The following is a 25,148-nucleotide window of genomic DNA, read 5'->3' as shown; positions in this document are numbered from 1 at the left end:
AGGAGCAGAGTTTTGCTAAATTTCATGTTACTGGAGTGAGAAATGGAGGATCCCAGTAGCATCACTCGTTACATCAGTGTGATGGGACTGACCAACTGGTGCTTGGTCTTGTCTGCTGCCACAAAAACCATGCAGCTTCACTTTGCAGCCACGATTTCACCCGCCCCTTCCTCTCCCTGTCAGACAAGCAGACTACGGAAAAGGGCTGGTGACGAGCACAGGCACGTGCTGGTGGGGATGTCTCTAGATGTAAGCGTTTGCCCGAGGACGTGCACGTGAGGGCTTGCGGCAGCACTGCCGCCCAGTTGTGCAGGCGGCAAAGGGCTTGTGTGGGCAGAGCAGGATGAGGGCAGGCACGTGTTTCGGCTGCGTGTAGGGCTTTGTGCATGAGTGTGTGTGCACACATGCACATGTGTGGGCAGCTCAGACGTGTCTCCGTGCTCACGAGGCTGCGTGTGCCCGTGACTGGGGGTTTGCGCACCGGCACGTGCATGTCTACGGCGCCCCTGGGCGAGCACGGGGAGTGGCAGGGGCTGCGTGTCCAAGCCTACGCATGCCAGTGTCACCGCAAGGCACTGTACATGTCTGGGCATCTCACCAGCCTGAGCCACCCCCCCGCCCGATGCCTGGCAGGCATTGCCTGCCCTCTGCCAGCACAGAGGCTGCAGCCAGCCGAAGCAAGGCTGAGCTGCCCACGCTGCTGTCCTCCACTGCCTGCTGGCAGTCTGTCCTGCCGCCGGGCACCAGATGGCCGTACGGCCCTGGCGAAGAGTCTGGAGGCTGGCCTGGGGCTGCTGGGCATAGGGAAGGCCAGGGACATCGGGCTTGGCATGCCTGCGCCGGTGGCAGGGCTGCGGCGCTGCAGCCAGTACGTGGGTCTGTGCACTCCCAGTTGGGCTAGCCACCTCTCAGCCAAGGGAGAGGGCTTAGAAATACTGGATTAGAAATACAGGTTTGTGAGGACGTGCCCCCTGCATCGGCCAACCTGACTGTGCCGGAGGACTGCCCTGTCTTCCTGGTTATTCACCACCTAGTCTCGCTGCCTTCTAGCCTTCAGGAATTTTTGTGAACACAAAAATTGAACAAAAAAGTGAACACTTTTAGAGGTCTTGAATGTCACACACTGCAGCATGACCGTTTCATTAGTATTCCTGGCTGATGACTGCTTTGGGAGCTTTGACAAACAGATTTTAACCTACGCACAAATTCAGTAACCAGGATAGAGGTGCCCCATGCACCAATCTGCAAGCCAAATTTTTGCCCAGGATGGAGCACCCAGCCTACCCTCACTCCACTGGGAACCACCTGGGCTTGTGAAACGTGACTGGGAAAGCCTGCACGCCTGAGTGGGCCACTGGCTAATGCTCCACAGAAACTGTGTCGGGGTGTGTGTCTCTCCTGAACACCTGCATGAAAGATGCACAAGAGATGCGCCTGGGATCCAGAGGCTGCAACTCCACCTGTAACTATGAAGGAGCCGAACAGGACCCAGCGGTGCTGCTGCTGGTGCTGGTGAGGTGCTGCCTCCAGCAAGGAGGGGTCAGCCCCAGGCTGCATTGGTGGCTTAATGCACATCAGGTCAGTTTGGGACACTCAGCTCCTCTGGGTCTGCCCAGATCTTACTGCACCTACACAATACCTTGTTGTCACCAAATCTGCAATCTCGTCTAAAACAATATTTGGCAAGGCCTGGTTTTCCTAAAGTCAGGCTGACTAGCGCAGGCTGTTTTCCTAACCTTTAAGTCTTTCCTGCAGTTGATCCAAGACTGCAGTCAGACTAGGTAGGATTGTTGTTGGTTTTTTTTTTTTTTTAGGAGGGATGCCAGTTAGATCTGTTTGGACACTTCATGTTAGGAAAAGCTGGACCAGTGGAAATTCATCCTTCCGTCACCTTTCTGTATGGGATTGCTGATGGCGCTGTGTAACTGCTGAAAACAGCCTCTTTTTACAATGACTTTTCTGTAATTTTGGACTGTTCATTCTCTTAAAATGAAAATGGAAAATAAAAAAGTGGACCCGTGTTTTCATTTCTTTCAGTTTAACATTTCTCCCCCCCCCCCCCCCGCTTTTTTTTTCTGTAGAAAAACAGAAAAGAAGGAAAATAAAAAAAGGAAAAGGAAAGCCGAAAGCATTGCAAAAAGGAAAATTTTCTAAGGAGAAAACTTTTGCCAGAAACATGAAAAAACAGAAAAAGTTCCTTTCTGAAATCTGTGGAATGGAAAGATATATATATTTTTTAAATGTTCTTTCCCTCGTTCTACAGGCACTTCTGCTTATTAACAGATGGTTTTAAATTTTTTTCTCTTTTATCGAGAAGCAGTAACTTGGTCACTTCACCTCCTCGTTGTCCAGCATGGCTGTTTAGCTCTGCTCTGTGGCCAGAGCTGCGGATGGTGGCCATGCCATGGGCATAGTGGCAGGCGACTCTTCTCAGATTGCTGTTGTCACCGATGGGCTCTGTGACAAGGCTCGCGTGCCGTCACGACCTGGGGAGCCCCCAAATGAAAGGGAAGCTGAAATTCTTACTTTTGGCAATCTCCGCACTCGATCAGCCCATTGGTCTCCTTGATGGCTGGCTCGTACACAAAAACAGGGTACTCCGTGTCGCAGGGCTGCAAGATGTCGTGCTTCTTGTGCTTGTGAGCTGCGATGGTAAGGAGACAAGGTGAGAAATGAAGGGCGGAGGATCATATAGGAGCGGTCTGCACTGAGGTGGAAGCATTTAAGACTGGCGATGTAGGTTGGAGGAGCAGCCCTGCGTCCCCCCACCCGCGGCAGTTGCCAAGAGCAGGTGATTTTCAGAGAAGGGAAGGAGATGCTGCAGAAAGCAGCCAGGCAGTGATCCCTGCTCCCACTAGGTGGGGTGGGAAAACCGGCCTATGTGAGAAATGTGCCCAATATTCCCACTCGCCTTCCCCAAGCAAGCCTGGACCCTGCCCTGCCGAAGCCACAGCCGTGGGGGCCGCAGCGGCCACAGCACCCCAGGGACCCCCGTGGCCAGTTACGCAGGGGCATTTGGGCACTGGTACCGAACCAGCAGTGTTAATAAAGTCCCTCCTGTCTAACCGAGCCCTGGTTCACACTTTAAAACATTCGAAGCTGTGACTAGGCTCGTCCTTAGTGCCCGTGCTGAGGGATCTGCCCCTGTGGGGACCCTGCGTGTCCGTACTGGGGTTCTCCATCAACCACTGATCCTTCCTGAGCCCTCTGACATTTCAGAGCAAGCCCACAGCAGGCAATTTGAGGGGTTGAATACGTGTCACGTTAAAAAACAAACACCACCGGCAAACAGATCTGGCCTGAGACCACAGGGAAACAGACAACGGCTCTTGAGGACGAGCAGAGACCCAGTTAACACACAGCGCTGGCTCCTGGAGGGAGCCATCCACCGCAGGGGCAGGGAGCAGCTGCTCCATCACTCATCAGTCACACTCTGTGGGACTTCCAAACTAATTTGGGGATGAGGGAGAGCTGAATTGCCTTACTGAGCCTCCCTTGAGAAGCAAGGGCATCCTTTCTAGGAGTTCAGCAAAGTCTGCCTTGCCTTAAACAACCGCCTTGGGCCCTTCTGGCAATTATTTTCTGCAGTTGGAGGTAGCAAAGCCAGCTCCTGCCTCAGTAAGACACAGGGGAGTGTCGCCGATGGAAATGTGAGGCTTTGTTGCTAGGGCAGAGGTGGTTGTGGCTCAGCCAACAGCAAGTATGAGAAATGGTTTCTACATCAGCTTTGGGTCTGAGCACAAAAGACTCACTCTGCAGCCCTCCACCCACACAGCGGGGGGGCAGGGAAGAGAGTCCTTCTGATGTGGAGGACGGCCAGCTTATCCCTTGCAGCAGCGGCACTGAAGATGTATAGAAAAATGCAGCAACATGGGTTTTAATCAGTAAATGCATGGTAAGAAGGCACCAAGAGGGCATCCATGATCCTGATGGGTAATTTGCATCACTGTAAAACCCTCACTGAGAGCTATGGTCTCCTCTCCCCCGACACTGCCAGAGCACACAGAAAGAGGCAGGCACTGCCCTGTGGAGCTTGCCATCTAAACAATGTGGATTACATGAGAGAGAAAAGCCAGGTGATTTTCTCTGATTTTTCTCTCCACCATGGCCATCCAGCGACACAAGACATCCATTAAGAGCCAGGAACTGCCACACAATATCCCCTCTAATGCCTTCCCCAGGTGAGTATGATGGGTACTCAAACACCTCCCTGCAGTACAGAGTCCCTGGTAGTTGTGCCTTGTGCTTTTCTTCCGAACTCTCAAAAAATGTCACTCGCAAGGCAGCTGCTACTTAAATCCTCCCAGACTGTAGGACCCATCTTTTGGTATCATGGTTAGGTTCATTTCGCACATATCCAAAAGCACACAGGACCCAATTCCAGTGTGATACCTTGTTCTGTATTCACCCTGGATTCACACTAAATTAATCAACTAAACTCATCGTTTCAGGGTCTGCCTGGCTGTGCTTTGTCACCATTCACCGTCCCTCTGTGCAAACCCCACATTGCAGAAACACAGAAAAGCTTCTCCTGTTTTTGCTAATGGAGAACACCTCTCTTGTCATGGGGACAAACAGTCCTGAGAACATTTGGCATGAGCAGTAGAAGACTTTGTTACTGAGGTGAATTTCAAAGGCTTAGACATTTCTGATGAAACACGCAGAATATCCCTGTTTATGCTGTAAGGAGAGAAACTGCAAGCTCTTTCCAGCTCAGACCACCTCCGGGGCTGCTAACTGTATTCTGGCCAGTGAAGTCCCTAATGGACTAAAGGAGTGTGAGGCACAGAGTGGGAGCCCTTTCCTTCAGTCTAAATTCAGTGTACTAGTGGCTGGGAAAACAGCTCCAAACTCTGAAACAGGCGGCCAGACTATCATAGTCTGGGCCAGGGACAGACCTTAGGGATATGCTTGTGGCAAGACCATGCATTGGTCCCTCAACCATGAACCATCCAAGTCCCATTGTGTTACCCCTGGATTCGCAGCACTCAGTGACTGGGGCTGTCACCACAGCACAGCTGTTGGTGACGGACTGTGCTGGTTCTGGCTCAGAAGAACAGCTGCGATGACCACAAAGGTGACCTGATAAAGTTGGGGCACAGCTGCTTGCAAGAATTTAGCATATTGCTCATGTCAAGAGTGCCAAAAGGTCCTGACATAGCAGAGACTTCATCCAGGTCCTCATTTTTCCTCTGTCCCTGGTAAAGAATGACATCCTTCACTAGCTCCAGGTTCCTGGTGTAGTGTCATCAAAGCAGATGGAGTTAAAGCAATATAAAAACCAGTGATGTGAAAGATGGGGTGCAGGGAGGGGGTGAGTGAGACCATCTGCTTGGAAAATATCGGATGGAAGGAGATTTGAGGCCTCCCAGCCTCAGCCAGTGTTGAATCAGGGCTGTCATGCTGGACTTGGTGGTCTTGGAGAACCGGGCCTCAAGGAGAAAGTCAACTAAAGAGACTGCATGATCGACACCCAGGATAAACCTGGCCAGCACTGCTTGCTGGCCTGACCTGCACACATGGGCAAGAGCTGTACCTCAGCCCTGGACACAAGGACTAGAGAGGCAACACTTGAGCAGTAATCCTGGGCTGAGCTCTGCCATGGTGGCACTCCCAGGAGTAGCCTGTGCATTTGGAAGTAAGCAGTGGGAAGTGTACCAGGTTTAGTGCACTTCAGGGGTACTTTTGCCACTGGCAGTACGGGCTAAAAGTCACTCGCAGAGGTTGCATTTCTGTTTGAGTCTTTTAAGACCGTCTGCAGTTTGACTTGCTCGGGGTTAACTTCATCACATGCACCAAGCTGTATTTTTAAACTCTGCTAAATTGGCACAAGTCCCTGCACAGACAATCTTAAATCAGTTTCTTGGCACAGGCTAAATGAAAAGAAGCCACTTTAAAAGCTCCTAACTTCTGCACAGAGACAAGACCTATGACAGAGATTACGCTTAAGCCTACTGCCTCTTAATTTGCTTGGAAGCAATGCAGCTGCAGCAGTATTGAGAAGTTCAGAGAAGCCCAGTAGCATGTACATCATCGGCAAAACACTTGGGCTGAGCCTCTGCATGCACGTGCTGGACATCAAAATGTTATCAGCGCTCTGAGTCTGGTGGTCAGGGATTAGTAAACAGTCAGAGGAGCCGATAACAAATTGCAAACTTTATAGCAAAGAGTGAGTTAATTCCAGGCTGTCGTTGCTACCATCTGCACTTCCAGAAAGACTTTGTCAGACATTTGGCAACCAATCCTTCTGAGTAGCAAAGGCAGCCGCCACGCGTTGTTATGACCTATACAGCCCAGATTGTGAACTCTTTCCCACGAGCATAAATCATCCACCAAAGTCAGTGGATTTACTCTGGGACACGAGACAAAATCTGCCACTTAGTTACAAACACAAAACACAGAATTTAATCAATTATCTTGTAAAATATCCTCTGTGAACGTTACCATGCAGTCAAAGAGAAACTTCTGTGAGCTACAGAATTTTAGAAATAGTCCTTTCTAGGCTGCATGCCTTGGCTGGAAGTATTTTTGGCTTAATTAAAAGCTTTCAAACCTGTGGTGATGTCCATAAAACAGAAGCCCTCACAAACATAGACGAATGAGATGCTGAGAGCAGTGAAAAATCTGTGGAAGCAAACGTGTCTTCTCACCACCTCTGAAAAGCAGATTTGCATGGTGAGTGCAGTCTGAATATAGCATGCCCATATTCCAACAGCAAGTCTCGCCTTCCCAGAAAGCAAGACAGCTTGGGAGGTGCAAGCTGCAGAGCTAGAGGTGCACAGTCCGGCAAGGGTGAGCATTAGATCCTTGACCGTTAATTCCTCTGCACATATCCCTGAATAAATGTGTGCTCAGTTTCTCTCTCACAAAATGTCTCCTTCTCTTCATATTTTTTGCATACACCAGCCTTGGCATGCAGTCAAGAAAATATTAACTTCTCTGGCAAAAATCTACAGCCCCTTCTTAACAACACGTGCAATCCATTTCTTCCAGCCCCAATAGTATTCTTCCACCCCGCTACTCCCACACACACGGGCACTCATTTTTTTCATCCATAGACACCCTCTCTTTTTCTTCCTCATCTTCCTATAGTAAGGCGCATTCCAACTATCTCTATTTCTCTGTCTCACACATACGTCTTGCTGGGCAGAGAGCAAATCGGCAAACACAAGCTAGGTATGGAAGCAGGGAGATACAAACACAGCCACAGTCTGGACTTTCTCTTCGAGAGATTTCTAACTTGCCTGTAGGAGTGGATTTATGAACTAGACTATATACTGATCAGTTGAACTGCTTGAAAGTAGTTCTGCATTATCCTGGAGCTGGGCTGGGATTCATCAGAAGGAGCTGAGCCATGGGGTGTGGAAAAGACTTAAGTTGCATCTTAATAACTGAAGTCTACAAGACCTGTATAGTTTGTCCTGCAAGAAGGCAGGGGTCGGTCTTTATTTTTGGCATAACAGCTGAAAAGAACGGGACAGCTGGGAAACAAAGTGAAGAACATGCCATGGTACACAGGCTACAGGCTCATCTATGCCATAGTAATGAATGATGGTGTTGTCTGTGCCCACAGTCCCTGAGGAGGCCGGTGTGTCCCTTCTTTTATTGACTTCTCAGTGGCAGACCTTCAATCACCAGCTCAGCCAGTTAAACGAGCAACAGCATCGCTTGCTTCTTTGCAGTGCAGGGAAATAGAGCCTGCCTTGTCCCTGTGACACCTTTCTGCAAGCTCCCCATTGTCCAAAAGGTGGAAAAAGTCTTTCCTAGCCTGGGATTTCTAGCTAAATACTGCTCTTTTTGCTGTTAACTGGTTCTACTTACAGTGATGGAAGACAGCCTTGGCTGGAAAAGTCGCATCACACACACAGACACACAGTGAAGGTGGAGCCACATGACAGTTTCACATGATGGCAGCACAACGAAGAGATGGATTTGCACACAGCAGTCATGGAGGTGATGCGGGAAAGAGATGAAGAAAGCACAAAAAGAAATGGTAATGAGCAGTGAGAACCCTCTCCCTTTTTCCTCACATCTCCTCAAGCAAAGACTAAATCAAACCGCAGCCATTTAGTATCCACAGCAGCTCCCTGCAGGAACACCAAGTCAGTCTGTCCTCCAGAAAAAGCAGTCCCTCCTGTACCGCCACAAGTACTGCACTTGCTCATCTAACTCTTCCTCACCAATTTCTGCATGGGGCCACTGCCGTTACCCTGATGCACGTGAAGCAGCAGCCAGGGCCGCGTAGAGGATAGCTGCAACTTCTACCGCCGTCTCTGGGGATCCTCTCAGGAGGAGGTGGGTGGGACCTAAACAGTACCCAGACATTGGGCTGGTTTTCTGACTAGAAGGAAATTTTGCTTTCTAAAAATGACTGTTTCCCCATTGTGTCAGGAGAGTTCAGTGCAGAAGACTCAGCCCCACGGTTAGCGGGGAAGATACCACTGTCTCCACTAAAAGCACCGTTAGTGAGGATGTAATAACAGCACCTACGTGGCTGCACAGAGCACTCCTCACCTTTCCCTTTGGATCGCCTCAGGGCCATTAACACCCTCCCTGCCTACAGGGGCAGGGATGGGACCGCAGAGACTTCCAGGATGTTTTTAGCAGGCAGAACTGCAGCTGCATGGCAGGTCACTGGATTTCAACCCAGACACACCGGTCTACTGCACTCAGCTGCTGTGCAATACCATGTGCCATCATCTTCTCTCTTCCGGAGAGGATCCAGAAGGGCAAGTGAAGCCCCTCAATGTGTTACTGAACCTTACAGGTTTCTGGCTAGCTTCCTGGGACCCCTGCTAGGCTCCAGAGAGCCTGCTGCTCCAGCCCTGCTCTGTCCTGTCCTGTAGGCTACCCTCAAGAAGGACTGGAAGGGGGCCTTTCCAACTGAAGGGCTTTGGAGCTGGTGGTCTCTCTCATCCCACTGCATGTAGGGTGGGGGTCCTCAGAGAGAATAGCCTTCCCCTGCCCCAGCAGTTACCCTGAGGAAAGCAAGTAGCATGCTCCGCATTGCATACACCTCACCCTGATTGCTCTGGTGCTGCGGCAGCCTGAAATGGGGGTGGAAATGGGAGGAGACAGGGTGGTGGTGGGACCTGGAAGCTGGATTCCAGTGTCTGTGGAGGGAGGGGTGACAGGGCAGATGGCAGGCTCCTTGCACGAGGCCGGGCTTCCCCATACAGCTTCTTCTGCCACCAGTGGCTGTAACACTCACGTGCTGTGGGGCGGCTGGACTCTTGTGTACTCACCATCTGCCAAGTTGTCTGAGTGCCAGAAGCTACTCATGTTAAACTCCAAAAGGAAGCTGTCAAAAGAGCAAGAACAGAGGATGCTTTTTCAGCAGCCTGGAAGGGTGCAGGTGTCAGGGAGATGGCCCCGTTGCCTGGCGAGTATCAGTTCCAAAACATTTACTATGAATTTGCTGGCAGTGGAAGTCTGAGTTTGGGTTTTTTTTAACTTTTTTTTCCTCTCCACATGATAGACTGTATCATGGGATCTGTACTGTGGAATATCTGAATGGGCTTTTTCCTGAAGTACATACTATGAGGGGGCCTCACCAGCGAAGGAAGGAAGGAGTACAGCAGCCCCTGGGGCTGGAAGGGGATTCAGTCACTGTAAGACCCACCTGAGGAGCAGGCACGGGTCGTCAGGGAGCCCATACTCTGGCTACTTGGAGGTAGGTGCACGTCACATTGAATTATTCTGTACCAATATGCTCAAGTCCTCGGAGCTGGATCTTTTCCACACCTCCCTTTTTGCACACCCAGCAAGCTGGGCAGCGGCACTTTCATCCTAATTTGAGCTTGAACTCCGATCCCCCCCAGTAGTTTGAGGTGAGCCTGAATCCAGCGCTTGATTCAAGGCCTCCCCTCTCTCTTCCCTTGTGTCTCACTCAGACCTGAGCTCCCTGGCTTCCTTCCTTCAGCCTTTGTCCCCTGTGAAACAAAGTTGTACATTTGCTCATCACGGGCAAAGGAGACAGGCAAGAGGACTTGGCATCAAGGATCTGCACGGGGCCCCAGGAGACCCAAGTCCTATTTCTGACTCTGCCACTTTGTACTGAGTGACTTCAGGTAAATCCCAGACCCACTCTGGGCCTCTGCCTCTCAAAATGGGAATGGTAATAGTTTTCTGTCTCCCAGGAGCAAGGCGCTGAGCTGAATGTCAGGAGAAGGCTGAGAGCAATGCCCTATGCGGGGGCCTCTGCTTGCAGCTTTCTCAGCTCTTGCCCCGTTGGTCTGAGCCTCCCAAACACCCCCATCTTTTGGTACTCACATGAGGAAATCACTTATCAGCCATTTCATTGCAGCTAGAAAGGCATAAATTGGCTGGAGAACAAAAGAAGAAATGAGAAATACTATAAGGACCTGGTCAGAGAGTTTATAATTGTTATGCAGGACCCAACGTTTCAGACCAATTCCCTGACCAGAGCTCTCGAAGACAGGCTGGAAATTCAAGGTCTGGGCATCACTGGAAAATGTTCAAAATACATCAAAAGCCAGCAGAGCTGCCTTGCTACTAATAATATCTTCTCACCCTCTCCCCATCAGGGTCAGGGAGTTTATCACAAATGTATGAAGGACTTTGAAGATGTAATTGCTTGATGATTTCTCTCCAGTATGGACGACCTTGAGAGCTCAGAGCAGGAGAGAAACGCAGCTAAATGGGACACCACCAGTTTAGGATGCTTTTATATTCTGATAGCAAGTGGTGTTTCTGGGACAAGCAACAGCATTGCCCAGGATTTAGTATTATCTGCCATTGATTGGTTATGCTTAACTGTGCTTTCATCCAGCTTTTCCTCAAGATGGCATGACTTCTATCAGCTTCCTGCTTTTCAGTTACAAATTGGAAATCCAGCATTGTCCCAGGGACAATTCAACTGCAGAGAATCCTGCTGTTTCTTTTCTTCATGGTAACCATGTCTAATTTTCATCTCTCCCTCTCATAATCACACTGTATCGTCAAACCCAAAACAGATGCAGCAATCACAGGACACAAGATAATGTTCCATTACTGCTAACTGATTTATCTTCAGCCAAAATAAGTCAGCAAATAGTGAAATGTATAGATGGTTGAGAATTTGACTGATTTTTATGTATGTATATGAAAAATTGACTTTTCTTGATTTCTTCCTTTTCAAGGGTTTCGCTAAGAGGGGAAAAAGACAGATGGAGGCTGAATGCTCACCTTTTTATTCTCTTCTCAATTCACCTAGGTTTTGGCAGCTCATATTTTGTGACATTTCTTTCAGTAATCAGAATTGGAGGATATGATCAAGCAAATATTTTCACTACAATCACAGTATTTTCTCTATCCCGCATAAATATAGCCATTGCAAAATGGACATATTGTTAAAAATGTAACATGTTGTTAAAAAGTAATATTTTGTTGAAAATTCTTTTACTGGAAAAAATTTACAATGTCATGCTGCAAGAAGTACTTCCAGCACACCACATTTTAAAGTATCAAAACCCGATCATAACAGTAATAAACTCATCCCTGTTTAGGGTTGCTTCAACTAGTTTGAAGGGAACTGAGTGTTGAGTAGTTACTGAGTTCTGCCTGTTTCTGTCTGTTAGGGGCCAGGTTAGGAAGGTAGAGTGGGATTAGATTATTAGCTTGTTCTTGAGGTTGCATTTGGGTACTGGCAAACTGTTCTCTCTGACAGTCTGTTCCCTGGGCTATCAGCTTTTCTCTGACGCTTAACCCCTCTCTCTGTTGCTCCAAGCCCACTCATTCTTCCCTGAAAGGCCGACAGGTTTCTTCCAGATGCTCTGTTCCCTGCCAGTGCAACTCTCCTTTTTGAGCTGCTGAGTAAAACCATGACCTGTTCATTTCAGCTGCTCACTGGTTCCTTGGCTTTTAGGAGAAGCTTTGCATACTCTAGTTCCTGTCCTCCCTCTGGTCCTTACGACTTTCAGTGAGATCCTATATGCCAATAGAGAGCCAAATCGGAAACCAGTCAGTAGCCATCACTGCCTCAGAAATCTGCCTTAGATGAGTTTGGACATTCCCATCATTTGAAAACAAACATCTACTGAACTTTTTTGGGGAATGTGCTACATCAAGGTGTTGGAGATGTCCTAGGAGAAAGCCTCTGCAGCCAAGGCCAGAGACGGCTGCATGCTGACAGATACGTACGCTGAGCAGAGGCCGGGCACCGCTGTGGTGGTGGTAGGGTACTTTACACATTGCTTGATAATCATACATGGTCACCCTGCAATCAAAACAAAACAAGCAAACAGTCAACAGCAAGCAATGCAACTCCCTATGGGGGACACACGTCAGCTTTTTCTAAAAAATTTCCTGTATGGAAGAACTAAAGCAGTGGCCTGCTTACACATGTCTTTGCTGTTTGGCCAGTGCTGGATCTTGCAAAGCGAGAAATACAGGCTGTGGATTAATGTAATTGGGTCAGTACAGGAGGAAATATGTCCCTAATTTCAAATGGTGAGTAAAGCAGGCTGTGAAGCAGGAGAATTATAATTGTAACTACCTCTCCCCCTAGTTCCTGTTTTCAAGCCACTGAAACTCTGAACTCTCTTATGACATAGGCTGGGGGAGTGGAGTGAGACAAACAGAGGTATTTTTAGGAGAAAAAGAAATGTGCTCAGCCAGCTGCAACAGCACATCTGGGGGGCTCTCAGACAACCACTCATAGAAAGGCTTTCCAAGTGGCAGAAGGAACTGAAGCACTTTATACCCAAAATGCCAAGAAGTGTTTCCCATAGCATCTTGCCCTGGAAAAGACAGAGGAGCAGCTGCTTTCTGGCCACATCAAGATCAGGAGTTAATGTCTCTCCCGGCACTTTGCAGCAGGTGGAAGAGCAGGAGATGAGGAGGAACAGGGTGTGTGGTGACAAGGGCTGAGCAAGTCAGGGGAGGGGGCAGGTAGCTAAAGGAGCTCTTGTATCAGAGTCACATGCATCAGTATGTGGATTTTCCCCTGTTCAAGTGCTGCTTATGGGGACCAATATGCCTGACCCACACATCAGCTGAAGAAAGAGAAGTACAGTGCAGAGATCCCCCACTTACCGCCTGAACATGCCCATGTTTAGCAGCTGGGTCATTACTGAGCCATCCACTGCACCAAAAAATTTTCCAGTCTGCAAGCACAAGAAAGGAAAAAACCAGAATAAACTGACAACAGTAAAATTTCCAAGTGCTCAATGGCTCCAGCCGATCTAGTCTGTCTGGAGGCCTACTACACATAACAAGTGTTTTATAAGGAGGTAACGCCAAGCTTTATCCTTTGGCTGGCTGGAAAGCTCAAGGGAGGACTTCCCCCACTGCCAGCTGGGCATCCTGCACCACTCCTACTGCACGTGGAAATGATTTAGCCCACATAAGTCCCTGCAGCTTGTGACAGAAAAAGGCAGACTCTTAAGCTGCAGAGACCCAGGCACATTGATTCACTGGAAGCCTGGGCTCTCCTGTGGGTTTTTGTGAATCCACGTTCTCTGGATCTGAATGCTTGACTCTCTTTCACTTGAGCCTCTCTGCTAGCCCATGGCTACAGTGGCTTCAGAAGCCTCCACTGTCCTGCTGCCCTAGGTGAAATAACCCACCATGCGTAAGTGTGCTGTACAGATTTATTTAGGTAGCAAATGCAATTTTACAACTCACTGCTGTGCAAGTTCCGAGCAGGCAGTAACCCAAAAAACACGACACAAACCAATCCATCCCTTTAGCTTACACACTATGCACTGGCCCGGCCAGAGCTGTTGCACGGGCTCCACTCTAGCAAAAGTTGCATTTTTGCGGGGGGCAACAACCTCCAAATCTCAACTGCATGCCTGGACTAAAAGTGGAGCTTGTGGCCCTCTGGTCCCATTTATGTTTTGGAATCAATAACCTCAAGTACAGTCCCAATCCCAAATCTGGGAACTGCTGCTGTAAAGACTTCTTCAAACAAACCACAGTTCTGGCTTTCCTGATTACTAAACCATGACAAATCCGTTGCAAAAATGCTTCAAATCTGGCAAGTCCAGTGCTTTGTTTGCAAGCAAGTAAATAAAATACTCGTAAATAATAAGAGCGCAGATATGAGCTGTCCTTCGTCTATTTTCCTGGCTCATGGGTCTTGATGTAGTAAATAGCTCCCATATGTTATGGAAGTGTTCACACAATTTGGGGGGGACATTTTACTTTTCCACTGATAGGCTAGCAGTCATTTAGCATGTATTAGCAGATGACAGATGACTTCATTTATCTGAGTGGGGCATTTCCACTAAAAAAACAAAACCCTTAGGCAGATTTACCTAAGATCATATGGTAATCATCTAACAGTAGTGTTACACGATTATGAGCCTCTTCTCAACAGGGTTTAGCAGGCGTTTCACTGTATAAATTGATACATAACATCAACTCCCCTTCGAGCATTTAGGCTGTAATCATCTCAGACATAGTCAAATGTGCCTGAGCAAGCGCTAACTTTTTTCACCTCCCTCCTTCTTTCAGTCTGATTAGGGTGGTGAGGAGGCCAGCTGCTTCCATTTAATACTGGTCTGCAGCCCCAGCAGGAGGCAGAGCAGTGGGATTTAACGCAGTGCAAGCTGCAGTTGGTGTGGCAAGGGGAGGGGGCGACTGCAGGACTGTAAATGGGGCCTGCCCTGTCCAGAGATGCTGATGTCTGACACAATTTCTCCAAGTAGGATGTCTTTCCTATAGGTACAAGTATGAGGAGTTATTAGTGTAATTGAGAGTAAGGGCTAGAGAATGTGTTCAGAAAAGCATCAGCAAATTGGCCTTTAGCATCAAATCAGACCTTCGAAGCTTGGTGCTGTTTCAGGTAGCCTGTGCAGGTAGTAACACAGGAAAGCATCACTTGGCAGAACCCAATGTGGTCCTGTACTGAAGTGGCATTTTGCAAAGCAGCTCTCATTACAACCTGCTTCCTCCAGTGACTGGCTGCTGCTCTCCCAGACATCCCTCTGCTGTGTTTGTCCTAACTCCCAGCTCTGGGCAGGTTTCCCCAGGCGATTTGAGAGGTTCACAGTACAAAGCATCGCCTCTGACATCCTGCGTGACACATGCTGTATCACATGCCCCTGCAGCTGAGAGCGTACAAGTACATATGCAGGCTACGCACAGGAAGAAGATGCATCCTGGAGCACCCATATGCCTCAAAAGCTACATCACTGCTTACAGACGTATATGCATCCATGCTTTGCTGGCTCATTGAGAAATTTGCACTTTTGGTACACACAAAAGCTGTAGACAAGCAGAATCTGCTAAATGGGCCAGGCTTTGGGTGAGCAGGCAGCCTCCTCGCTGCATGGCTCAAACAAAGGCAGCCCTTGCTTCTCCACAAGCTCTGCCCAGCCCTGGTGGGATCTTGGCCTTTTAGCTCCCACCCTGTCCCTGGAGTCCCAGAGCTTGCAGACATACCCTGCACGATGCCTCAGGGAGCAGTCCTAGAGAAAGAGGTTTGGTGAGTGAGGGGACATCTGGATGCAGCATGCCGAGGGAGCTCGAGACCCATGATCTGCAGCTGTGCCTCTGGCTGGCACAAAAGGCAGCTAAAAACTCAGGGGTGATTGTGGGCCCAGGGCTGCAAACATCAGCAGAAACAGCAGCATAGCGTGGAGCAGCCCTCCCGCCTTACACTTACTTTCCTTTCCTGCCCTGCCCTAGATTGCCTGGTCCTCTCCCTCACTAACTGCCTTCTCCTGGCTCTGACTATTAACTCTTTGCTCCCTCCAAGATGAGTCTGGATGGGGAGATTAGCCCGAATTAAGAGATTAACCATTCTTCCCCAAGTAATCCTGCAGGGAGCTTCCAACTCGTCACTCATTAAAATCCCGAGTTCATCTTTCTTCTGTGGTGGCTTCTGGCTGCCAGTAAGCTTCCTGATGCCTTCAGACAGAGGTTATTAGAGTTGATCCCCTGCCCTGATCCCCCATCCCAAGGGCAGAGGGGAGCAGAGCCTCAGCCATGCTGTCCTCACCCTGGTCCTGTGTGAAGCTGCTCTGGTTTCCAGTGTGGTCACCCAGGGAAGGAGGTGCGGGCAGCGGGCAGCACCGGGCAGGCAGCGGGCTGAGCGCACCATAAAGCACCGCAGCCCCAAGGAAGTGAGCAGAGAGTTGGAGCAAAACATCTCAGAGCTCCTGGAGCAGGTCTCCAGCATCAGCTGCTTGCCTGGGGGCTGTAAGAACACAGGCGCTTTGGCACCTCTCCGCTATTCTTAGCTTGCGCTTTGCCTTGGGAAGCAGGCGTTCTGGACACGACAGCTCCTTGGCTGCCTTCCTCGGGAAAGCGGGGATGCCCGTGGGGTCCTGCTTTTGCTGGAGCCACCACCGCCCGTGGGGCTCAGTGGGGCAGATGGCTCGCCTGTGCACCCTCACTCCTTCAGCGTCTGATAAACTCACTCCCATCCCAGCCGGTGGGGCAGAACAGGCAGTATGCGGGCAGGCTGCCCTTCTCCCCGCTGCTGGGCTGAAATGCTGACCCAGGCAGCTGAGCTACTCTTGCTGGTTCTAGTGTCTGGTATGAGGCAGGGAGGGAGGGCAGTGAACTAACTGACTTCTCCAGAAAGGCAAAATACCCACAAAAATCCAGGTATGGGATTTTTTTTGGCATTATGTTAAAGGATGCATTGAGGGAAGAGTGTGGGATGGGGCAGGGAAGGCCACATAGCAGCAAGTGATCCCATGCAGCAACGTCCAGGTGGCAAGGCTATGAAACCCAGGGTATTGATTTAATGCTGCTGCTGTCTTGAATTCCCTGTAGGGTTTAACACTGTGGACACTCATGGTGCCACCAGGAAATAAAAGCAGTAACTGGGCCAACATAAAGAAATCAGAAGTAAAGTAGTGGCGAACTCTCCGAGGTCAGGGGAGGTAACAGCTGGAGGAGATGACAGCTCTGGTGCCTGCCAAAATGCCTGATCTTGGAGGCATGTGGATAATCTTTATAATTTACCCAAATCTACTATAATGCCACGTTTCTGCTAGTCAGATCTTTCAGAGATGAGCTTTTGGAAAAAAACATTTTCCATAAGATGCAGGAAAAATAGAAACAGAGCCCAGGAGGGTGGCGCTGAGGACAAACAGTATACGTGATAGCTAAAGGGTGTAGTTCCCTTTATCTGTGGACGCATGCCACAGGACTCAGTAAATCACCTTTGAAAATGGTGTGGGGGTCAGAGGAGGAAACATCAATTCCTAAGACTACCAGCCCATCCTGGACATGTAGAAGGACCTGGCCTCCCAGAGTAGAGAGCCAATAAAACTTTACAGCATTTTCCTCCCTTATTGTTCAAGTTTTCTTTACTTTTCTTTTGGCATACCACGTCATTGAAGGGGCACTTTTCCTGAAATATTCAGTGTCCCGAGTAGGTCACTTTCCAGACAAAGAGTTGGTTATTCCTTGCAATATGCCCCTCTTCTTTTCTGTCTGTATCACCCCCTGGTGCCACTGCGTTGCTGATTCATTTTGCTTTGTGAGTCTCAGCAGTTCTCATTTTGGCCTCTCTGAATTTACTGTGTAGTTCCTGCAGAATTCACGATCTCACCTTTTTCTTTTGCCAGCCTATTCTGAATATGCTAACCAACGTAAGTCCAGATGGGAAACCATGGGACTCATATAGCTGACATTTTCCATCTAAATATCCATCTAAAAATTCCTCTTCTTTCTTTTCTGTCCCAGCTACCTTGACACCAATGCCACTGCTTCACACTTCACTCTTTAACCAGAAATTCTTTAACAGCCTCTTGTAAGGGACTCTGTTCAAGGCTTTTAGGAAAACTGAAATGCAGTAGGTAATCCATTCTCCCTTATCTCCTGATTCACTCTCACTTTCAGAGAACTATGGCTGATAACATAGGTTTTCTTCCTTTACAGAAGCTGTGCTACTTGTCCCAATCACATCCATCAGGTGTTCTGTTACTTTATTTTTAATTTCCATTTCAACCTGTTTGTTACATCTTGAAGAAAGTAATTTCTGGGATCGGATCTACTGCCTTTCAGAAATATGCATACAGTATTTGGTAACTCCAGTACTATGGCAATTTTAATGAAACTCTGCACTTCTGTCAGTAACAAAACTGCTTCATTTCCCATTTCTTCTTTAAGCCCACACTTGCTATTGACTTATTGCTTTGTAGTTTACGAGGCTGTTCCAACACATCACTTTCTGACATCCAAATCTATGGCCTTTTATTATTTTGAAACAAATAGCTCTGTGGTGAATTTACTGGAGAGCAGAAAAGTATAGCTAAACCATGCAGTGGTGGGTAGCGTTGACTTTACCTAGGCTGTATGGTATGTCGCATCACAAACTGTGCCCCTTCAGCTCCCTAGAAATGGTTGTGGAGGCACTGGCAGCAGGAGGAAAGGAAGCAACTTTTGTTGCTTATATTTTTATTACCATTCTGAGTCTTTTTCCTCACTCATTTCAACTCTGAGAGTCCAGTAAATCCTCCAGTTCTTTAGGTGTGCTCCTGTGTCCAATTTGCTTACATGTTTTTTTTCTTCATTTTTGCCTTTGGCATTTTGCTCTTACCATCCTCTCAGATTCCTTTCCTGAAGAATGCCTGCTTTGACTTCAGAGGCGCTCAAAAGCGCTGCTCCCTTCCCTTCCCTTCCCTTCCCTTCCCTTCCCTTCCCTTCCCTTCCCTTCCCTTCCCTTCCCTTCCCTTCCCTTCCCATGTCAGGGCACACCTGCCTTCTGGGGCTGTCTCAGATAATCTTTCAGTAGCATCTGTGCCGAGGGAAAGGAGTCTAATTTCCTCACTTCTGATAAAAAGATATTTTGATTAGTTCCTTCCTTATCACTGCAAACTCCTTCCTCATCTAGGATGAGCTGTCACTCTGCCAGGAGGCTTCCCCCTCACCGCACAGCTGAATTTAATTACACCATGGCCACCTTTATTACACAATTGAACTTCATTTGTTTTAACCAGCTCTGGTGGGTTATTTAGGAACAAGCTAAGCCGCTCTCCTCCTTTTCTTATGCTCTCTTACCTCTGCAGGTCTTTTGGAAACGAGTATAAAGCCGTTGTTATCAACGAGGAAGCAATTCAGAATCTGCAGAGATGAATGAGAAGCAACATTAAAGACAGCTTTTTCCATGGCTGTCTGGTACACAACCACTGTGTGCAGTATGGAGAAGTGTGGGCTTGTGCTTATGGCAACAGCCTTGGCATTTCCATGCCTCGCCCCACGGCTCAGCTACCATGGGTTTTACACAATTGACCTTTCCCTCTCTGCCTCCATTTTGAGGCATTTGGTTCGTGAGCTGTCTGTGAGAGATACTGTCTTTTGCCAGGGCTGTGTGCAGGCCTAGCAGGCTGTGAGCCACACTTAAGAAGGCAAGGCATCCTGCAGGAAGAGACAGGATATTTGGAGAGCACTTCTCTTTAATAAAATGGTATCTAATGCTTTCCATCTTCAGATTTCAGAGTTTGATAACCACTCATGAAAATAACCCTCTCCTCACCACTGAGCGCCAGTGCTGGTCTTATTTTTATTTTGCAGAGCAGGAAATAGAGGCACAGTGTTTGGATGAAAAACTTTAGGTCTCACAGGGAAAAGCTAGGATGCAGAGGAAATCCTACATGAACATAGAATGAAAATTCTCTGGTGATCCCACTCACCTGTCCCAAATATGCCCGAGACCAAGTTTGAAGCAGTGGCATAAATGCAAAGAGGGGTGTTCAGCATGCATGTCATGCTGACAGCCACTCTCTTTGGAAGACCTGGGATGCCAGTGAGAGCCTTAGAGGAGATGGACTCTCCTTAGAGTCACTGGCTGGAATCCCCATGCCCCTGCCTGACCTCTCACAGCTGAGGGGAAGACCTAAACTGCAGGTTTGTCTCAACAGCATAAGGTCCTGCCTCAGCTGTGCAACCTCTCGTGCGGAGAGAACAGGCAATACCTTTTTTGCGGGGGAGACAGATCTCCACAGAGCAGGTAGTCAATCACACCTATCACAGGCACAGAGAAGAAATCTGGGCAACTTACATCATCCTGACAGCTTAGCGGACAGGCACCGTCCAAGGCACTGCACTGTAAAGGAAAAGCAGGGAGTTAACCATGGCATGATCTCATCTTACAGTCTCCCCCTTGGGACTGCCAAGCTAAAGGTCTCCATACCAGCATGCCATAAAGCTCCGCAGTTTAGCTGCCATTTCTATCAAGATGAGCTCTAGAGCATGCACAGGTACCATCCCCGCAAGCTGCCCACTCAGTGGCTCTGCATACTCCCCACCTCTCTGAGCAATGTCTCCTTCGCTGAGGGCTCTGATCCTGTACCCGCTCCCTGATCGCTTCCATCAGTACCTCTGCACTTTGAGCAGAGACTTGTTAATGAAGGGGGCACTATCGAGCTCTCCAGCTATGAAAGCAAAGGTTATTGTGCGCTGGTGAGAAACCAGCATGCATTTCAGCATCTGCTCATATCTGGACTAAACACATGGCATGGTATTTTAGATCAAGATTCTTCTCAGGCAGGGATTTTTTTGTTGTTGTTGCTGTTGGTTTCTTTATTCTCCAGACAGCTAATGATAAAATAGGATGTGAATGGTGCTCGTGTAGCCCAAGGCACCATCCATTTGTTTCATTTAGGATTTCAGTGTACTGGACTTGACATGTGTTTCACAACACTGAACTGGGTGGGGACACGAGGGGTTAAGTGGTGACTAACAAAGCCCTTCAGGTGCTTATTGATTTCATAATTGTTCTGAGTTTGCCGTGGCTGCATGTGTCTGTCTCTTTGTGTTATTTTTTAATGCTATTTTCTCTAGCAGCGGAGGGAAGAAAGCTGACATGGTGTTGTCATTTCTGTACACGGGGTCCCCTTCCTGCCAGAGGTTTTCTGGGGTCAGGGAAGGACACTGATGTGTTGCGTAGCCTGTCTGCTCTCAGCCAGCTGCCCTTTATTTCCAAAAAACCCTTATACATAAGCCCCAGCCCCCTTTCTGGATGATTCTCAGTAACAAGAGGTGAATTTGCCATTTCAAGCCACAAGATGACCATTACTTTCAGTTAAAATTTATTTCTCCTCTTGAGTTTTGCAGAATAAAACCAGTAGTTTCAGGTTTCCATCCCTCTGCTCAACTTCAGAGGAGGCTTGTAGATGCCTGAGTTTGTTTCAAGCCCCATGGCTTTGCAATATTGCATGCTCACGCTCCGACTCCAACTGGCTTTTTGAGGTTCTAGGGATGACGGTTTAAAAACATCCCTTTGCCCACAGTTGCAAGCATTGTCTCACCCCTGCCTCACCACAAAACAGCATTGGGTTGTTTTGTCTCCCTGGATGTATGCATAGAGGTGGCCTTGTACTTCATCCCTGGTAGGTTCCTTCCTTTAGTCAGCAGAGAAATATGGCCACAACAAACCACAATTATGGCCTTGGAGGATAACAAATACAGAGCCCAGAGCTTGGAAATCAGAACAGAAACCCAGGTGAACCAGAGTGGTTTCCCACAAGAAGGGCCTGTGTCTCACAGCATCTTCCTCAGCAGTGTGAGGACTGAGTCTCGGTGCCGCTGCTCTTCCAGACCTGGAGAAGGTCCAGCAGTGCCTGGTGCTGCTCTGGCTATGCAGCAGTGGGACCGTGGTGAGGAACCTGGTCTGAGAGCACTGGCAGCTTGCAGGGAACCCCTGAGCAGGGCGCAGAGCTGAACCTGAGCTCCCTGGTTGCTCTGAGACCACATCTACTGCCTTACGGGCACAGCTCCCTCCTCAGAGACCAGCCTACTTCACAGCATCCTCCTGCTGTTGGTCAGGTCTCTGAAACGCTGTGACCCAGAGCACTTTCAGCTTTGCCAAAGACACTTAATTACTGTGAAGACAAACACAGCGTACGACAGGCTTGGACCGACTCCAGTGACTACAGACAAGGGACCATGCCTATAATATGCTGGCACACAAACGACACAATTACGAAGCCAAGCTGCGGTGAGGCACGCCGGGATGCCTCCCTGTCCCCAGCTTTTGTCTACTTACATCACTGTCATTGGGCTGGGAGACGGGAGGCACAGCATGGGTGTCCAGAGTGGCACAGCATGCGGTGAAGCAGGGGAGAAAGAGAAAACAAAATCTGTTAGTCATTCCTCTGTCAAATGGCGGTCACGTCCTAGGAAACCATATGCAGGCTTTTTTCATACCAGCACCTACCAGGGCTGTGGCATGCAGGCGCTTGGCACACAGGCCTCCTTTCAGCTTCTTTAATAAGCCTTCCCACTTTCACTGAACGCCCATGCGGACTTCCTTGTGTGAGAGCTGCCTGTGTATGGCCCTCAGGAGATTTTTTAAAATGAAGCTCTCTGCTGATGCTTCAGGATGTGCTTACGTGCTTTGCAGAAGTCTTTTTAGCTCAGGTTAGAGTTACGTGATCTCCCACTTGCAAGGATGCTCCTGCCACTGCAGCCAGCTCTGGGCTTTTCCATTCCCCACGTGTTCTCGCTCTCAGCAAGCAGCCTCCTGCCCTCCTATCTTCTCTGTCATTCCTGTCTGATGACAGGTCCCTCTCCTGACAGCACAGAGTCACTTTTGCTGTGTGCTGCTTCGGTCCTGTCAATCTCACCCCTCCAGTATACCTCCCTGAAAGCAAAGCCTGGGGGGAAAGACCCTGGGTGGTAAGGGAAAGGTGTTTCACTTTTCCTACCTCTCAGACTGGGAGGGACTGTTTTAATTATTCCACTTCTCTCAGTCCGGCAACAGTGTCCAAAATCAGGACAAGACTGAAAGCTTATCCCTGGAGCAAATAATTTTTATTTTGGCAAGCTGGTAGCGTTTTGTTACTGTTATCAAGATGATAAGAGACGGCAGTAGATTTTTTTTCCATGTGCCCAGAATTGCAGATTTCCATGAGGTTTCTGAAAGGCTGAATGAGCACAAACATATTTCCACAATTAAATGTGTCATATGCAGCAGAGCTAATGCCAGGCCAGGATGCTGACACTGTCAACATGGCATTTGCGGAACAGACTCACAGCTCACATGGCATTAGTGCCGTCAAAGGATTACAGAAATGTGTGACTTCAAACTAATCTACTTCATAAATCTTTTAATATGAATTTTGCAAAAGCCCTCATCAAAATGCCATCATATGTGATGTAACATAGCATCAACCTAGCTGATGAAGAGCATTAAATTGTCTCTCTGCGTGATTGCTGATGCTCCTACCTGTTGCATGGCCATCCAAAACTTGCGTTGGAGCAACTCCAGCTTAATTTGCACACCCACCGCTATGGGAAACAAAAAGGGGGTGGAGGATGAAAAGAGGAATGTGCAAGAGAGAGAAAGACAAACACAAGTTAGGAAAGGAGGAGTAAATATTTGTCTGAAGTGATAGGATGGAAATCGCAATTGCAACCTGCTTCCACATGTGAATGATAAGCATTGGGGGATCTGCGCTGAGTCAGACTGCCAAGTGAGAGTCACAGGTTTAACAAGGTAGAGGAAAAGGGGACACTAACTGTACTGAGGTACTGACACCTCCCTCCCACTAAACTCTATGCAGCTACAAACAAATTAACAAAAAAAAACCAAACCAAAAAAAACCCCAAGAGAGTGAGCGCAGGAGCTTTCATCTTTGTCTTTTGTAGATTTGCCTGGCCAGAGTGGATGTTTTTTTCATCACCCCAGCCTCAAGTCCAGCACCACACGGCATCAATCAGAAATAAAGTAGGTCAGTGTGAGGAAGGGATTCATTCAAAACCCCACCTGTCTCAAGGGGAGACCACAGTGATTTAGATTGCTCCTAAGCCACTACAAAAGCACAAAACCATGAATGCCACTTGACAGAAAAATGTCATTTAGAAGTAGTGCTTCGTTACCCGGTCCCAGCCTAGTGCACGCTGGGCTAAGCAAAAGCGTGTGTGTGTGTGTTTCTTAATTAAGTGCGTCCTAATTTCTTGGCTTAATTTCTCTTGTATTTCCAGCATCATGTTCCTGAAGTAAGGCATAGCTCCACAGGAGAAGAAACGGTGCAGGGTCTCCCCGACAGAATAACCTAGCTGTCCCTGGGTAGGTTGCCTACAAGCAGACGTAATAACCAGTGCAGTGGTGCGCAGCCTGGCACGGTGACAGGGAACAACGGGGCTGCGTGTCAACTAGTTGAATCCAAGAGCTCTGCAGGAATTACAGCCTCAAGCAGGACCTTGAAATAGACTATAAAGTGCAAGTGAGGGAGAAAAAGAAGTACAGAGAGAAAGAGTTTGAGCCTTTTTTCACAACCACCAATATCGGGCGGATGAAGTGTTTCTGTTTCTACAGATTTCCTCTGAATTAGCAGGAGCTTCAAAGGGGGGAACAGATCCTTTAAATCTGAATCATGCCGTGTGGGTGCTTTTAAGTTAACAGTATGATCTGATGCTCTAATTCAGATGGGTATGAATTAGAACTGGAGCATGCAATGGTATATTTTCTTGCAGCATATACATGAGACCCTGGCACCTGGCATCAGCTCTGCCTTTTGTACCAGAGTCCTTGTCACATTCCCACTGCTGGTACATCTTACAAAATACCATTCACAGGCACATTTCTTATCCAGCTCCCCCTGCTGTAGACTGAATCTGACTGCTTGTACATGGCGAAAGAGAATGATTTTTGTAGCGCTGCCATGCCCTAAGCCTCACAGAGCACAAACCAGACAAGACAAAGAACGCAAACAAAGGAGGAAGGATGGGGCTGAGTCCAGCCCTGGTGAAGATTCATCAGCTTCAGCAGGGCTATCGCAAGCATGGTTTGGCTTGGTGCCCCTGCTGACAAATCGGCGGTCCATGACAGAAGGAAAACGATGCTGTTGCTGCTGAGTCCAATGAGGCCCACGCATCCGATTTGGTATGTAGCTTTAAATAAATTCATCGTTATCCTTTAAAACCATCTCAAGAAAGAGTTATTCTCCTTATCTCAGCAGATCACATCAATGGGACTGAGCATTACCCAGGACATAGAGTTCTTATGACACTTGAAGAGGAGTTGATACCTACATATCTAACCTTGCAATGCAGAGACTTACTGAGTGGCTCATGCTTTTGTCAGCAGGAACACCTAGCCTCAAATTGTTCTTCAAAGGGAGCTTAGCTCCTGGTTGTGAATCTTTGCCCAGGAGGCATGAGTAACATGTACAAAACTTGGACAGAGTTGCCTGCAACATGAGGAAGAAGAGTACCTGGGGGCTCATATTGGTGGCCAG

General features: G+C 48.4%; 1 protein-coding gene across 6 annotated transcripts in view; it reads right to left on the bottom strand.

Annotated features, from left to right (window-relative positions):
* Positions 1-25,148, bottom strand: part of CACNA2D4 (calcium voltage-gated channel auxiliary subunit alpha2delta 4) — a 133,117-nt gene that overhangs the window by 4,657 nt on the left and 103,312 nt on the right. Inside the window, exons 27-36 of one of the 6 annotated variants that reach the window (XM_049822244.1) lie at positions 23,135-23,196; positions 21,953-21,967; positions 19,967-20,011; positions 18,967-19,029; positions 13,036-13,106; positions 12,142-12,217; positions 10,273-10,325; positions 9,246-9,301; positions 7,822-7,842; positions 2,527-2,644 (exon numbers count right to left, since the gene is read on the bottom strand). In XM_049822244.1, coding sequence (XP_049678201.1) covers positions 2,527-2,644; positions 7,822-7,842; positions 9,246-9,301; positions 10,273-10,325; positions 12,142-12,217; positions 13,036-13,106; positions 18,967-19,029; positions 19,967-20,011; positions 21,953-21,967; positions 23,135-23,196 — 580 coding nt within the window. Of the gene's footprint in view, positions 1-2,526; positions 2,645-7,821; positions 12,218-13,035; positions 13,107-18,966; positions 19,030-19,966; positions 20,012-21,952; positions 21,968-23,134; positions 23,197-25,148 lie in introns of those variants that run through there. The other 5 variants (XR_007508734.1, XR_007508732.1, XR_007508733.1 and 2 more) reach the window with 5 other exon arrangements.

The sequence above is a fragment of the Accipiter gentilis genome, chromosome 18, assembly GCF_929443795.1.
Source record: "Accipiter gentilis chromosome 18, bAccGen1.1, whole genome shotgun sequence".
NCBI classification, from domain to species: Eukaryota; Metazoa; Chordata; class Aves; order Accipitriformes; family Accipitridae; genus Astur; species Astur gentilis.
The sequence above is the reverse complement of the archived record's forward strand: the minus strand, read 5'-3'. Positions and strand labels throughout refer to the sequence as shown.